The 15,936-nt window shown below is 42.5% G+C and overlaps 2 protein-coding genes across 6 annotated transcripts in view; both read left to right on the forward strand.

The window, feature by feature from the left end:
• The window catches only part of LOC145435023 (baculoviral IAP repeat-containing protein 2-like), a 406,058-nt gene that overhangs the window by 49,999 nt on the left and 340,123 nt on the right, over positions 1-15,936 (forward strand). The window lies entirely within an intron of this gene.
• LOC145436343 (uncharacterized) lies at positions 4,339-10,505 on the forward strand. 2 transcript variants are annotated; one of them, XM_080313694.1, is made up of 3 exons: positions 4,339-4,443; positions 5,374-5,452; positions 8,935-10,505. In XM_080313694.1, the coding sequence occupies exons 2-3, from the start codon at positions 5,444-5,446 to the stop codon at positions 9,775-9,777; spliced, it is 852 nt and encodes a 283-aa protein (XP_080169820.1). In that variant the 5' UTR covers positions 4,339-4,443; positions 5,374-5,443; the 3' UTR covers positions 9,778-10,505. The 2 variants fall into 2 exon arrangements, with proteins under 2 accessions (XP_080169820.1, XP_080169821.1); XM_080313695.1 differs by lacking the exon at positions 4,339-4,443 and having other exon boundaries at positions 4,508-5,452.

The following is a 15,936-nucleotide window of genomic DNA, read 5'->3' on the forward strand; positions in this document are numbered from 1 at the left end:
ATGTAGGCCTACCGCGTTAAAACACTGATGTGACGTCTTATTAATACTAGGCTTACCATATTTTGGAAATCTAAAAAGAGGACACTTTTTCAGAAATTTGAGACTTGCAAAACCGGAGAAGAATTCTCAAATACCGGTGAATGTTTCCCACTTTAGGATCGGTTGACTAGGTCATCTTTTCCGCTAATAGCTCAAAATACCGTTATTCTTTCCGCATTGCTAGGTGGATGACTAAAAAAAAAAGGTTATCTTTCCGCCCAGAGCTAAAATCACCGTTTTTCACTCCGAAATACCCGCCGGAGCGTCGCTTCTGTGCTTATTTACTGCATATCACTCGCAATTTGCTCTAAATCTGACCTAAATTTTTGAAAAAGAGGACAAAATCTCAAAAAAGAGGACAAAAGGGCGTCCTCCGAGGACACTTTCAAAAAAGTCAAAAAAGAGGACAAATCCTCCTAAAAGAGGACGTATGGTAAGCCTATAATTAATACCGGCAATGCACACATTACTATGAAGACATACAGTAATTTATAATGATACGAATACGAATATTCAAGTCTGACTGAAGCAAGAACAATATTAGCGTATGACCTTATCGACAGAACATTCCCGTTCAAACGAATCGAATAAAATCAAAATTTGTGCTGCTGAGAAGCTGATTTAATTCAACCTTGCGCAGTTGAAGCATATCCCGATAAACGTTTGCAAGGGGATGGATTTTTTCAACAATATTGGTGCTTGTACTTGCATATTCTGCATATTATCCTATCTCATCACACGTGATCAGATTTGCCTGATGGAAGTGATGACTTCGAAAATTCACGGCATGTAATTGTACAGTAAATCTTATGCAATGTTCATGCCACGCGGAGAATACTATTCGTTAATTTATCGCAGATTAACTTCAAGTTAGTCCATTGTTATTTATAACTTTGTTAAACCATGTTATTTCGCCATTCCCAGAGAAAGACTGCGCTATTGAAATGAAATCAGTATCGCTGACGCGTACGAGACCATGCTAAAAGAAACATCTCTTTCGTGAGGCCCACGTCATTGCAAATTATCATTTCTTCACTTCACAGTGCGCAATTGTACCTCGGTTTCAGACTTCAGCGAGAACACTATCTGCCCTTAACAATGTTCCCTCTAATTTTTCACGAGTTTGCGCGGTTGCGCACTACCTTGGAGAACAGTGCGCAATGACAAAAAAAGTCATCACTTCAGATTTTTTGTGCGCAACTTAGATTTCCTGTGCGCAGATACCGTTTCAGCACTGCGCATTTGCGCACGTGCGCGGCTTAGAGGAAATATTGGTGGGCAGGTGGATGTTCATACCCTCGAGGACACCCCAAGCGTCCCTGAAGCTGCTGTCAGGGCCCTCCTCCTCCAACGTAATGCGGAAATTGTCATGGTCTCTGTAAAAGTCCCACAGTTGAGCGTGCTCCGTCTCGACATCCTCGAGATTTTCTTCGGCCCACCCAGCTGCTCGAAGCCGTCCTGACCGTTCGCGAACCAAGTCAGAGACAGCTGAACGACGCAACTTATCCAGTTCCTTCGGGAGCGTCGGTGGTATCTCGTTGTTTTTAATGTCTGTGTTATTTGCCAGGAGATCACAGACGCCATGAAGTAGGGTGCAAACCAGAAGGCCGACTCCCCTTTGAACAGTTTTCCTTGTAGCCTCCGAGATTTCATCACGTTTGGCCTGCACAAAGAGTCCTGAACATTTTTCATGGAAACGCAAACTGATTCCACTCTGACGTATTCTAATTCACCCTGGAAGCCATCCTACTCACGAAGCTCTGTAGTTGCTGAACACAAGTCCTTCAGGTTGTCACGCAACTTCATCAGCTTAGCGTGCTGCTCGGTGACCAGAGTTTTTTTCCTTGCAGGGACTTGACCACTTTCAGGACCTCTCCGGCGACAACGTCAAGAGCGACAACGTAAATCCACCACTCTGGCGATGGGCGTGCAGGAGGATTTTTTTCATCGAGATACTGAAGCACGCGTATCTTGTTCGCAACAAACCATCCAGTCACTCTCTTCATTGAAGCCCACCGAGTGTCGACAAAGCGTGGGCATGTTGTTTGCATCTCAGTCTGGAGCTTCTGCTGTCGGCGCAGAAATCCGATCAAGCTGTTCATTTGAGTAATGAAAGTTTCATTGGCAAGCTTCGAGTAGGCCTTTTGCACAACCAAGTCGAGTTGGTGTAGTCCGCACCAGAAGTGGAAAATCTCTTGTGAAGCTTCCTTTTGAAGCAGGGTTCCAACACCACCGACGTGGCCTGTCATTGTCGGTTCACCGTCGCTAGTAGACCCTAACAACTTGGTCCTCCAATCCGAACACAAAATCTCAGGAACAGAGGTCAACAGTTGACAAATTTGTTCGGCAGTTTTCGCTCCAATTTTGAGCTAGTTAAATTTTGAGCTAGTTAAAAAAATATGGGGGTGAGGATTCGCGATTTTTCACGAAAATAAGAGATTTTAAATGGAATTTTAACCTACTTATTGCTTGAAATCATGCAAGCCAGTCTCATACTTTGTAATTTTGCAATCTGGGTGTACCTTCCCCCCTTAAGAACTGATTCAACCAAGCAACCTACTGCCGGTATATACACTGCAGCAGTATATTCCGGTCTTGTCCAGTTCAGCAGGGATCGTCAGCCGTGCCAAGTTACAACCTATAGTTGAGATAATTCACTCACTCACTAGAGTTTAGATTATAGCGAGCGAGAAAGATGAAATTTGGAAGCCTACTATGGCAATTTAATTTGAGCTGCGATAGATCACAAAACAGAAAAAAAAATGAACAAAGGAAGAGGAAGATAAGCTGAGCGTGGAATGGAATGAAGCGGAAATCAATCCCGCCGTGCGAGAAAAGACACACACACAGCGCTGCGCAGGGAGAACCCCAGTGCGGTGCGGCATCTGCACCCCCGCCGCTGCCGGTCTCCCCACCCAACCGCCAGGCAGCATCTGTGGGAGCCAGCAGGGCCCGAACGGAAGCGATAAACCCGGCAATGCGTTTCTTAGAGACTCCGGTGAACTGACAAACATCCCTATTTTATACTCGATAGAAATTTTATTTTATACTAAATTGTACTTTTGAGACCCAAAAGTACAATTAAAATTGGTCTGTATATGACTCATCATATCTATCACCCGCAAAGGATGAACGGGCATATCCTAAAAAGAAAGCCGAAAGTTGAAATTCAAAGAAAGTTTAGAGCACTAAATATTTGTATACTAGAGTCCTTTTAGTTTTTGCCGAGCATGTCGCCGAGTTAAAGGATTTTAATTATGACAAAAACACGAAACACACGGTCAAGGGAGGGCTGAACTTCGCTCAACATCAAGGCTATTTGAGCTGTACTCTGCTCGAAATGCAGCGACCAAGACAAGCTTTCTACTATCCCATCTTCATTTCAGTGTTGTGTTTCTCGAGCTTTGGGGCGTGGAAGTATCTGAAGGAGGGCGCGAAGCCGGCGATAAATGAAAAAAATTTTCGCGCTCCACGCGATTTCTCCCAGTTTATAGTATAGGTATTGCTCTATGTATTGTCCGACTTTATATTACGGAATTCTCTCATCAACAACCATAACATTCCATGCCATAAAACTATCCGTTGGGATTGCTGGCATTCTGGTTGCTCTTTTTGATATGTTGTGATATCATGATATGGGGTGGGCAGGGCATGAAACTTTTCACCATCATAAAGGGGGGGGTGCATAAAAAACGCAGAGAAACACTGTTTTAGTGTCTTAATAGAAGAACGTGGGTAGGGGTTTAAAGAGAGGGAAAGTGTATCATGTTTAACATTGTTTGGAATCATGACAGCAAATAGATATTTTTTTAATTAACCGCTACTTTGTCATTACCTGACATCAATACATTCACTGAGCAGCATTTATTTACAATGTAATTTGGAAATAAAATTAAAATAGCGCGATAATATAACTGAAATTGTTAATTCGGCCCGCCGACGTATTTTCTACTTCTCATTTGGCCCGCGGAGAAAAATAATTGATCACCCCTGGTATAGACGATAGCCTGGTTTCCCACGTGGTGGTCGTGTCCCAATATTCGTAAAGAACCACCCTTTATCGATCTGAGATTTGTATGGATGAGGAACTTGGCGTTGTACGAAAGCTGATATAATATCGAACGCGCAAAATAATAATTAACATACCTACGGCTATGATTGAGTACGTAGCCTTCGATTTAACAAACTACACCACCTTGATATCGAAAGCGAATAGGCTTTTCCTTTCTGGTCATGCTCTTAACATTAACGAGGCTGCGCTGATCGTGTTAAGGCATTCCCATAGCTGTAGCTGATATTTGCAGTACACTACACGCATAGAAGCAAGAACAACAGAGGCCGATTTTATGACTTCCGTTCGATGCCTGTGCTATTTGAATTAACTTCCCTCATTCATTACACCAGGTTAGTAGTACCAGAAAAGTATTTGTGGCTTGTTTATGGTCAGCGTCACACTCATACAAACTATACTTATCTAGTTAGTTGACTGTGAACTTGTTTTCAAGTAGTTCTAGTAGCCGATTTTAAAAAGTGAGTAATTTCCGATCTAGTTCTGATGTCGTGTCGTCGTTTGGCGTGAATCGTGATAGCAGTATTCTATTGTGTGATGTTTCTGCAGTTATTGCTAGATCTGAGTGATGACTACTAACATCGGCGCAACCAGGGGTTGGGTTTTAAGGGTCGAAACCCTTCACATTTCAAACTCCAGACCATGTACTTTTGGACTGCCAATTGCATTTCCAATATTTATAAGCGCATGCACAAATAGCATCGCATTATTGCGTACACCTGGTTATACGGTCGAGTAAATACTGCGAACATTAGCAACGTTAATATGTGAGCGGCAACGCATCTGGGTTATAATACTGGTCGAAGCGAAAAGTACGGTAACGTAGGATAAAAATAAGGTGATTCCCTATGGCACTTTGGTGGAAATATCCTACCGCATTTTGGCTGTGTATCGTATCGTACCGTATCATACGAATTCCCTGGTCACAAGGTAATACACGGATGAAGGAGCTAAACTTTGGCGGCTGTAATCGTAGCTGTAGTAACGCGCTGGGTGATATGGATTGTCTACGTCATTTCCTGGGTCGGGTAATGTGCGCCTGTATTGCTCATAAATAATAGCCATGATCGCTGAAACATGCCGCATAACCATGCAGTAGTGCGAGTGTTATATCCAATGGATTAAGCAATCAATGCATTGAGACCAACGCCGCAAATTCAGGTATTGATATTAAAGTCTCGTTATTTCGCAAGGGACCGTACTTTACGCCCAGTGAGTTTGTAGTAAAATGAAAAGCTAATCTATTCATTACTTATCGTACGCAGATTACAGTATTCGGTGTAAAATCAATTAAATTGGCAATATTGGCTATTTCCAGTACAGCGATAGAGGGGCATGGCGAAGGTATATATTTTATCAACATTATAATGACTTACTGGTGTTATAGGATTGCGGAAATAGTGAAATATATTTATTGTGCCAAGAGTGTTGATTATATTTCATAACTCTCAGTTATGACCATCGATAGATCATACTATTCAGAATAGACATTTTCTTTGCGCAAGAATTCTGTTTACTACGTTTAGTCCTCGAAAACATATCGATGTCACAATTACGGCTGGGCAAACCCGAGGACGCGAGGGACCCGATTTTGAATCGAGTATTAGCCTTCGAATCGATTATCGATTTTCTGACATAATGACGTCACAACTGTATTGAAGAAGTGGGAATTTCGTATATGTACCTTTCATGCGACCTCATAGAAAAGTGGTTCTCAACCGGGACCCCTAGGGGTCCACGAAGCATTTCCAGGGGTCCGCGAAACCGCCAAATTTGCAAAATTGTTGACAAAATAAATATTATTCTTGTTTTAATTAGAGAAAAGACGAAACAGTTTCGCTAAATCTTCATAACTCACATAAACATAATGACTGTCTGAGATGAAATATTCTAATGTGCAAACTCATTTTAATTGACAAATTGCCAATAGCTTCCTGATACAAACATATTGCTGTTAAGTGATGCTGTGATGGGGTTTTGGAAAAAAACTTGTTTGCACAAATCCATTTCCTACTGTGATATACACAACCGCTATTCCGGAACCACTTCAATATGACCTGCTCGATAGAAATCACTATTCTGGACCAATGTTCCCTCTAAGCTGCGCACGTGCGCAAATGCGCAGTGCTGAAACGGTCTCTGCGCACAGAAAATCTAAGTTGCGCACAAAAAATTCGAAGTGACGACCTATTGTTAGCCTTTACGCGCTGTTGTCCGAGGGTCTGCGCAGTGAATTTATGGGTGTGCGCAGACTCGTCAGAAATTAGAGGGAACATTGTTCTGGACGTTATATCATTGAATAGTATGTTCATATTGAAAAGAACCCGAATATTTTCGGCTGAGACTCGTCAGTAACTAGTGGAGAATTGGAAAGAACATTGTGTATTAACCATCGTATCACAAAATTTGACGTCACCAGCATGAAATTCCGGAAAAGAAAGCGTTCAATGTACTATTTTTATATGGTACACGAACTCTTTTGTTGACACAGCTTTTTTGCTGATGTATTTAGATAAAAGTCGAGTCCTAGGCACACAAATAAAATGTTACCGGCCACTCCCAACGACGTGAAATCTGTCGTCTCGATAAATTTTCGCACAAGCGGGATTATCCAAGAGATATTTTCGAATGTCAGATATATTATATCTTTTGATTGCTAAGCATCAAGTTTGAGCGGATGAGTCAAGGGTTGGCAATTCACTGAGCGTGATGCTCGTATTCTAGTGCATTTAGTGATATGCAATTCTCTTACTGACGATCACCCCTAACGAGTGTCAGCCGAAAATATTCGGGTACATTTCGATATGAATATACTATATTGTATACAATATACAATTGTATATTGAAGTTCTGCACCTCCAAATGTTGCGATCATACCCAAAGGTGTCGACGGAAGAGATGCGCGTTATTATCACATTCACCACCGCCTATCGTTGTGGAAATGCATTTAGATTCACTTTGAAATAATGAAAATCTTTACAATATCTACATAAATAGTAGGCTATGATGTTAATTTAAAGAATGATCATTTGATTGCTGTTTATCACTAGCATGCAGTTGATGGTTGCACAGGACAGATGACGGTTGCAAGATAATAGAGCTAAATCTGAACTGAAACATTGGTGGTAAGCAGGGTCCATGACGGCCCAAAAGGGGTCCGCGAAGACAAAAAGGTTGAGAACCACTGTCATAGAATACAAGGACAGTTCTACGTCACATTAAAGATTGTTTGGTCTCTTTTCATCCACACCTATTTCATTGCACTTTGTGACAATGCTGTGGGTTGATCACTGCTTCGCAGATGATATGTCATCTCCAATACCGTAACTTTGTACCAGGGCTTTGGAGCCGGAGCCGGAGCAAGGAGCCGGAGCCCCGGAGCCGTGTATTTTCACCGGAGCTGGAGCCGGAGCTCTATACATAAAATTCAGCCGGATGCGGATCCGGAGCTGGAGCCCGTTATTTGAGGAGTAGCTGCGGCTCCGACGTATTTCATAAGATGCTATTATATATATTAACAACCATATTGCTGATTTCACATAATTTAACAGCAGGACTGAATTTTAATGCTGTGAACAGCAATGGCATGGAGTAAAGTGCGTTCTAGTACAATTATGATGTTATCGACAATTGACAAGTATTTATTATGACGTCATAAGCCGGCACGGCGGCACCTATGTCTCGTTGCTGCATCCTATGTTACTGACGGCTGACAGACTCTAGATTACTATAGATAACTAACACATGGGTAGATTAGTAATCCATATAGGCCAGGGATGGCCAACCTTTTCGGCTAAAGGGCCACATGCCATTGACGAACGAGTGCGCGGTCCACTAGCCGCGCCAAGCGGGTAAAATTTTCAAAGTTTATAAATGAACTAGGTCAACACATCGATATCGAAGGTTTCCGGTAATATGCATTTTGTGCCTATATTTCATCATCGACGATCTTTCTGCGAGCGCAAACGCGAAAAGACTTTCTCCCGTAATTGCGAATACAGTTAGACCAAATCGGGTAAATTGGGCGATTTTTTTCATTTTCAGGAGGGGGTAGGCTACCAAGCAAGAAATCGTGCGGCAATTAAATACGCGAAGCGTGAAGAAAAATTTCTCTACTATTTTAGTTTATTGTAATGTACGACGATTTACTAAAATGTGACTGGACCCGGGATCTGCCAATGCGTCGGAACTGATATTTTAGTCATCAACATCCCAAGTGTCGCAGCCAGACTTGTAATTTTTGATTGGCCTTGCAAGCTCACAACCTGAGCAATTCATTCTCGATAATATCACAGGATTTCGATCATATAATGGGAAATTACCTCGCGGGCCACTCAACACCCTCTCGCGGGCCACATTCGGCCCGCGGGTTGGCCAACCCTGATATAGACAGACCCACTCGATAATTTTCAGAGCCGGAGCCGGAGCAGTGGTAATAATGCGGTTCCGGAGCTGGAGCCGGAGCTAATGTATGATAGAAGAATGCACCTGGGCTGGAGCAGTTAAAATTTACGGCTGCTTCAAAGCCCTGCTTTGTACTGTATGTTTCGTGTGTTGCGATATGACCAATGGAGGTTTCGAATTATTGGAATTAAAACTCGATTCAGATTCGAGTACCCGAACCATTTAGTTCCGGACCTACAGTCATAGCCACCGAACAAGTACATGTACTTTATCCGTTCCTAATTACCAGGAGGTATCGGTAGTACGACCAACTTCATCTCTTCCAAAACTTTGATATAAGTTTCCTAGATCATACTGATATATTATATCAAGATATGAATCAGAGGCCGACTACCTTTAACAATGTGCCAAATCAATACCAGACAAGAGGAAAGCGGTCAATTTCCAGTAGAGGTGCAATTATTGCCGACCACGCCGAACCTCTACTGATGACGCAACCTGGTCCAATGTTACCACCGCCTATTCAACAGAAAGTGGACCGTCGACAACAGTATAAGACCCACATCTACCGACTTGGAATCACTGAAATAGTTCTTGGAGCATTATCGATCATATTCACCATAGCTTCTCTGGCGATTGTCTCGAGTGAAGCTGAACGATATCTGAGTACTATGTCATCTGCTGGATATGGATATTCGCATCGAGTCCACACCGGATTTACATACGCCGCTGCCGGAATCTGGGGAGGACTTAGCGTTGTTGTTGTCGGCATGATCGGATTACGCATCAAAACCAACCCTTCGAGAGCCGTCTACATTGGCCACATCATTATAGCGTTCATGACAGCCAATTTTACATTCGCTGCTACAGCCGTCGCTGTATTGGCGGCTGAGGCGTCCTTCTACTCAAGCGCACTACGGGGCTTGCATATTACTGTGGCGTTACTAAATTCTGCGGCTACAATCAGCGCCATCGTACACTTGAGTCTTAGCTGCTGTGGCGCCTGGCGCGGTGGCGACCCCGCGGCTAAACCAGTAATGTACTTTCCAGCACACGGAAACACGGCCTACCAACAGCAACCACAATATATACAGTGTTCCGACGGTCAACTTATGATGGTACTGAACCAGTCGTTCACGGCGCAATCAACTCAATTTGTGGCTTCAGATTACCCAGTCTCACCATACACTGCGGGTCCTCCGCCTCCAACGGCGAATACGCATTATCCCACTCGAATAGCGAATTCCTGTTATCCTGCTTCTTGAATAGGAAATCGAAATAGACTCATGCCGATGACAAAGACAGAACAACACGTCCGCAGTGACGGAAATAGAGCTACCGAAGGTTTTGCCGGTAAACGTTTGAACGACTGTCATTGAAGTTGCATAATATTCAAAATCGTTCAGAAATTGGGGGGTTGATGGCGCTTCATAACTATAAAAACGATTTTGTTTTGTACGAAAGAGGGTATGGTCCGGAGTGGTATATATAAGGTTTCATTAAGATTCCGATAAAGGATGACGCGAGCGTTCCACTCGCGTATGCCTACCTATTCGCTATTGCTTTTGGTTTCTGTGTGTTTCATCATTTTACACCAACTGATATTGGATGGTGGCAATTAGCGTATAGTGGTGCGATCCACAGCTGCAAGACCACTCGGTTGCGGGTTCAAGTAGGATCGACTCCAGAATTCCCACCCAAGTGTTGGAGGTTTGCCCAGGCTAGGGTTGCCATACGTCCGGAATTTCACTGTTCAAGCAGCGTCCTAGAGGAAATTATAAAATATGCCAAAATTTCCGGAATTTTGAAGGTTTGAAATAGGATCAGAATTTTTTTGTATATCAGTATAAACGATATTACTTTGGGCATATTTATGCCAAATATGTATGCCAATTTAGTGTCCACATTCATTGATTTTAATATGTGAACCACTTCCGACCTCGCAAAACATGCAATAAAAATAAATAAAAATAAACAATATTTAGTGACATAAGTCTAATTGAAATCAAAATAATGGGAGAACGGTAAATGGCCAGTGTTGGTTAAGGCCATTTAGATGATTTAGTCAAAGATAGTGGCTTTAAACCTGGGGGTCATTTTACTTTATTCTGGGGTTCGCGAAGATGTTGAACGTGATCAGCTTCCACAATAGGCCGTGAGTAAGTCTGGGCAAAGGTGCTGACCGTTGTTCAGTAATAACCTTATCAAATTTTAAGCTGGCGGGGCCACAGAACATTTTCAAATTAGAAATGGAGTCGCAACCATAAAAGGTTGAAGACCACCCGATGTGCAACTTTTCGGTGCGGACCGTTATTAACGGTCATAAATAGTCTTACCCGTGTGATATGACATGGCTTCACGATGTATAATTACGTTCCCTGCATTTTCGAAGTCATCACATTCTCCACCAGCCCTACCGCTAACTATATGCTCATGTGCGCGGAGAGAGGAGAATGTTTTTAGTAATACATGGAAGAACCAATATTATAGACAGATTTCAGTCTCAATATTTAACGACCAGACGCATATAGAAACCAGATGTATATAGTAATCCCCCCAGAAGTTACATCGATTACCATATGGTAGGGCTCAAAATCAGTGGATCAGTATTTTGATGGGAGGGAGCTGAAGAAATGAAGTTTCGGTCATGGTTACAACACACAGCCACATATATGCACCGACGTAACATTATAGCGACTGCTGATCCGATCGTGACCCCCTCTAGTCGATAGGCAATGCTTTGGTAGTGTGACGTCATATTGATAGACAATGTGCCAAACTACATTTTAAAATCCGCTACTGGGCGCTAAAGCCTGTCCGGAATTCACCTCGCAAAAATATGCTAACCCTAACCTAGGATCATCCTCGTTATCCAATCCGCGTAGGCGACGTCTTATAAAAGACAGAACCAAAGTGGACCGAGCGATAAGTCTCATCTCACGAATCACAATAAGCAATATCGGCTGTTGTTAAATGATCATATATGTAGAACAACATGGATACTAAACCGCAACAACCATCAATCGATGGGCTATTCTTTATATATATCCTTTAGCAGGCGACTTTTAGCATGAGCCACTTTCGTTTGAAGCTTGTTGTAAGACATCGCTTGCACGGATCAGCTTTGATCATTCACCAACGCTTAGCTATGAATTCTGTTTCCCATTTGACATGCGAACCTTGATGCGCTGTTCAACAGCAATTTGTATCTGTTGTTGAATCACATTTCGGGTGATTTGGGCTGCTGAATCCAAAAATGCAATGAGTCGTCAACATTTTGCGTTATCAACGGAAGTATCAAATGTAGAAATTGATGTTACTCAAGTATACACGCAGATAGTCTCAACCGAAGTCCAAGTCGAACTAAGTTACCACATGGCGTCAAATTCAATCCACATGTGGCCGGCGATCTGATTTGTGATTTTGGAAGAACGCGGAGTAAAGCATTTTGAAATGCTAAAATTGATTTCAGTTTCGAATTATTACTGTTGTTGTTTCAAAATATGATATTCGCCTGTGCCCAACAGCACTATTCCGCGCTGTAGCTGAAACGGCTTCGGCGTGGCACTGAGGCATGGCTAATATTAGTCACAATTGCTGCTATGATTGTAAGTACGGTGTAAGTAATGCGACGGTGGATCGGCACTAGATTTCCTTGCGCGAGAGGGATATTCTTGTTAACTCACGGCAAAATGCCGCGGACAACGAGGTATTTGAAGGAAAACAATAAAACAGATTAGAATTAGAACATAAGACTTTTTCACAAATTAGAATAGAATTAAAATTAGAGCATAGAAACGTTTCACAAATTAGATTAGAATTAGATGACTTGCATTTCGCTCTAATTTAATGAAATTAGTCAACTAGAATTATGTAGTCGTCCAATGTCCAGGTGTGCTACAAGGAAGTCCACATGCCTTTATCCAGATTTTACATTCTTCCATGCATGACATCGGCTCTGAGAATGGTACAAGCGCACCCCAGGAACGGTCTGGGTAGCCATCTCCAAGTTACACACTTACACAGGCTATTAGCACAGTGTTTATCCGGCATTTATCCTGATTGATTCAATACATGAGCTAGAACAAAAAATGACGAACATATATCATAATAATATGATCATTGAATATGCAGACAAGAGTCATAATTATACGGACTGTAGACTACCACAAACGATTCTATAAATAGAACGCATATGACACTGAGCGAATACGAATACCCTACATATCCTGACTTAAGATTCCTCTGATACATGCTATTCGGTACGGCAATCCTATAGTATACGACTAAGAATAATACAGTAATAGTTGCTTCATCCGAAAAGTTGTCCGAAATCCATTCATTTGGGCATACTATGCTGATGCGTGCTTGCTACCATTCATGTTTATTGTAGGTTAGAACACTGTAAATACATACTAGCTCTACGTTATATCCATTCACCAAAGCCATTTATTCCCAATTCAATGTAATTTTGCTAAAAACCTTCATTTTTCAGCCCTTTTCCATAAGAGCTCATAGTAAGCTTGTCCGGCCTTGTTCTTTGTTTACATCCTGCAGCAACCTGATTGGTTCGTATCAAAGGTCACGGAAATGTCTATTGTGATTGGTCTCTGTCCTCCGAAAGAAATGCGACTCTATTGTTTGCTAAAACCTCTATTATATTGCCAAGTGTCGTTTACTTACACTGTTGGAATTTGAAGAAGTTTATGTAAAAGTCTCTGTAGCTTTCACTGCTAACTTATCTAAAGAATTGCAGTGTAGCCTACTTTTAAAACGGTTTCGTACAACACTTGCACTATTGTGACGAACGCCATATGAACTCTATTACGACACAATGCAGAATAATACGTTCTAAACGTCTAAATCAATTTACAATTCGATATTCTATTTTTCTAATTAACATAAAAACGTTCAACTTCTTGCATTTTGCAATTGAGATATAATTCGAATATATTCGGCGGACCGATAGGAAACTTGCTACGGACGGACACCGATCTGTGGACCGCAGGTTGAGAGCCACTGCTCCAGACTATTTCTCAACGCTACGAACATCTAATCGGGTTGTTGGGTATTTTCGAGATGGATAAGAGCTTTTTCACCAGGGTTGATACGTCTGCAGGGGGCTGGATATTTCGGGACATAATGCAAGGCGCAGTTCCAGGCTTTAGAAGGAGTATGTCCGATTAGGTCATGGCGATAAGTACCACGCACTAACCCGCCTGCCCCATATGTATTTCCCTCATTTTCTGTGATGAGCTACAAAGGAGGTACAGCTGGTCGTGGTCGCACCAGCAAGCTCGACTGCTTGCTGGAAACCTGGCAACTCAGTCTAAGCACTAATAGATCGATGTTGAGTCTCAACGCCATCTTGGGGATCAGCTGTGAGGAAAAAGTGTCGCAAAGTGGTGTTGACACATTGAAATCGCGGGAAAACTGCGCTTGGGTTACGTCATTCTCGCAATTTGGCCACGGGGGATAAAGGACCCATTTGGACTGGATTTCCGAGAACGTGATTTGAGTAAACTCGTATCAATCGAAAGCTACTGTGGTACTGGTTACTAAAATATAATTTTATTTCGCTCATGGCCCAGTAATGCGCTTAGAATCAACCTCGATATTTTCATTGTGACGCCAAATTCACTCACGATGTCACATTTTCGGTTTACAAAAGCCTAATACCCCCTATTGCAGTGTTGCAGTGTTAACCGATTCCACAGAACACCACGGGTTCCGCAAGTCAGTCTCAGGTGTTGCGAGGGATGTCAACAGACACAAAATGCATGCTTACGATTTGTAATGGCATGCGCCATTATTTGATGCAGGCAATTAGGCGTGATCATTATCTGAATTGGGAATGCCTTGGTTTCATGTCGTGTGTAGTGCCGTACGCACGGCCTTGGGTTTAAAATCGAAATGCAGATTCTACGTCCAATATGATAAATAATAAACGCCTCGAAATCCCAATTGCTGACAGTAAATTCAAAAAAATAACCTAACCGTTAACATCGCTGGTCAGCCCGTTTCATAAACAGAAAATGTCAAATACCTCGGGCTTTACTGAGCTCGGACATGTCCTTGAAGACTCATATTCAGTCCTTAGGCACAAAATTATCACCGATGTGTGGCCTGTTCCACAGCCTTAGACGCTTCATGCCAGGCTGGGTTCTTCTGATACTTTTTAAATCCTTAATTCAATCGAAGTTACAATATGGCATCCTCTGTTAGGGGGTCGCCAGTAAGACTGCACTCGGGCCACTGCAACAAATACAACATAACGTACTCCGTATAGTAGCTAGGGCCTCAAAGGGGCATGGTTGTCCATCCAACAAGTCGCTGCTGAAGAGATTCGGTGTCTAAACATAGAAGATATGCGGAAACTAGAAATCGCCAAGTTTATGTATCAGTTCCACTGCGGTCATTGCCCCTAATATTTCAATGACTTCTTTACCTCGGAATCAAAAGCGCTCAAGTACAAAAGACGCGCGTCCACGTCGTCCATATATCATATGATCGACTGAAAAGATCATCGCTCTTTCAAATATGCCGGACCTGAGGTGTGGAACAGTGTCGCGCCGGCCTTCCGACAGTCGACAAGCATGTCCATATTCAAGTCGAAATACAAGCAATTACTACCAAATTAATACTAGTACGTCCTTAAGATTACCAGACCACGACCTGGCCTATCGATCTCGCCTCTCATGACATGCCACTCCTTTTTTGTTCGCTTGCTTTTTTTTCATACTACATTCTATACTTTTCATTCAGTGTGCAGTGCATGCCTCCTCTTTACATTACCTAGGCCAACGTGGGCGATTTTGAGAACCAAGGGGGCTATTGGGGCCATAATGTTGGGACGTCCAGTGAGATATATTTAATTATCACGGTCAAAAAATGCATGCAACTCATCGGAAAGTAGACATGCAAACCGATTTTCCGAGCACCTGCCACCTCAGAAATGACCTTTTTTTAGTAAATTCACCAGCAATCAGAGTCAAGTGACTAAATTTCCCGTCTATATGTCCTCTTTTCCTAGTTCGTAAATATGCTGGCGAAAATTTGTTTCAAGATTGATAGGGGGCGATGAGTCGAAAAAGGTTGGGTCCACTGGCCTAGGCCAAGGTGTATGTCTGATTCCAAAGACTACTCCTAGTCGCTTCGACACCTTCCTATCTTCTATTTGTATCGCATTTTTGTCGTGTATTGAACTGATAAAATTGCTAATAAACCAACCATATGTTTTTCAGTGGTTCTCAACCGGTGTGCCATGGAACACTAGGGGCTCCCTGAGCCAGTATTATGGGTTGTGTTTCAAAGTCAAAACACACACTCAACTTATTCATATGCTCTGTGATGATACGCTCGTCTCGGCCATCATTTGTTGGAGACATTTAGGCCGGGCAGCAGTCGAATTGTGACCGTTGTTG

The sequence above is a fragment of the Botryllus schlosseri genome, chromosome 3, assembly GCF_051294905.1.
Source record: "Botryllus schlosseri isolate E-star chromosome 3, Bs_hap1, whole genome shotgun sequence".
Classification (NCBI taxonomy): Eukaryota; Metazoa; Chordata; class Ascidiacea; order Stolidobranchia; family Styelidae; genus Botryllus; species Botryllus schlosseri.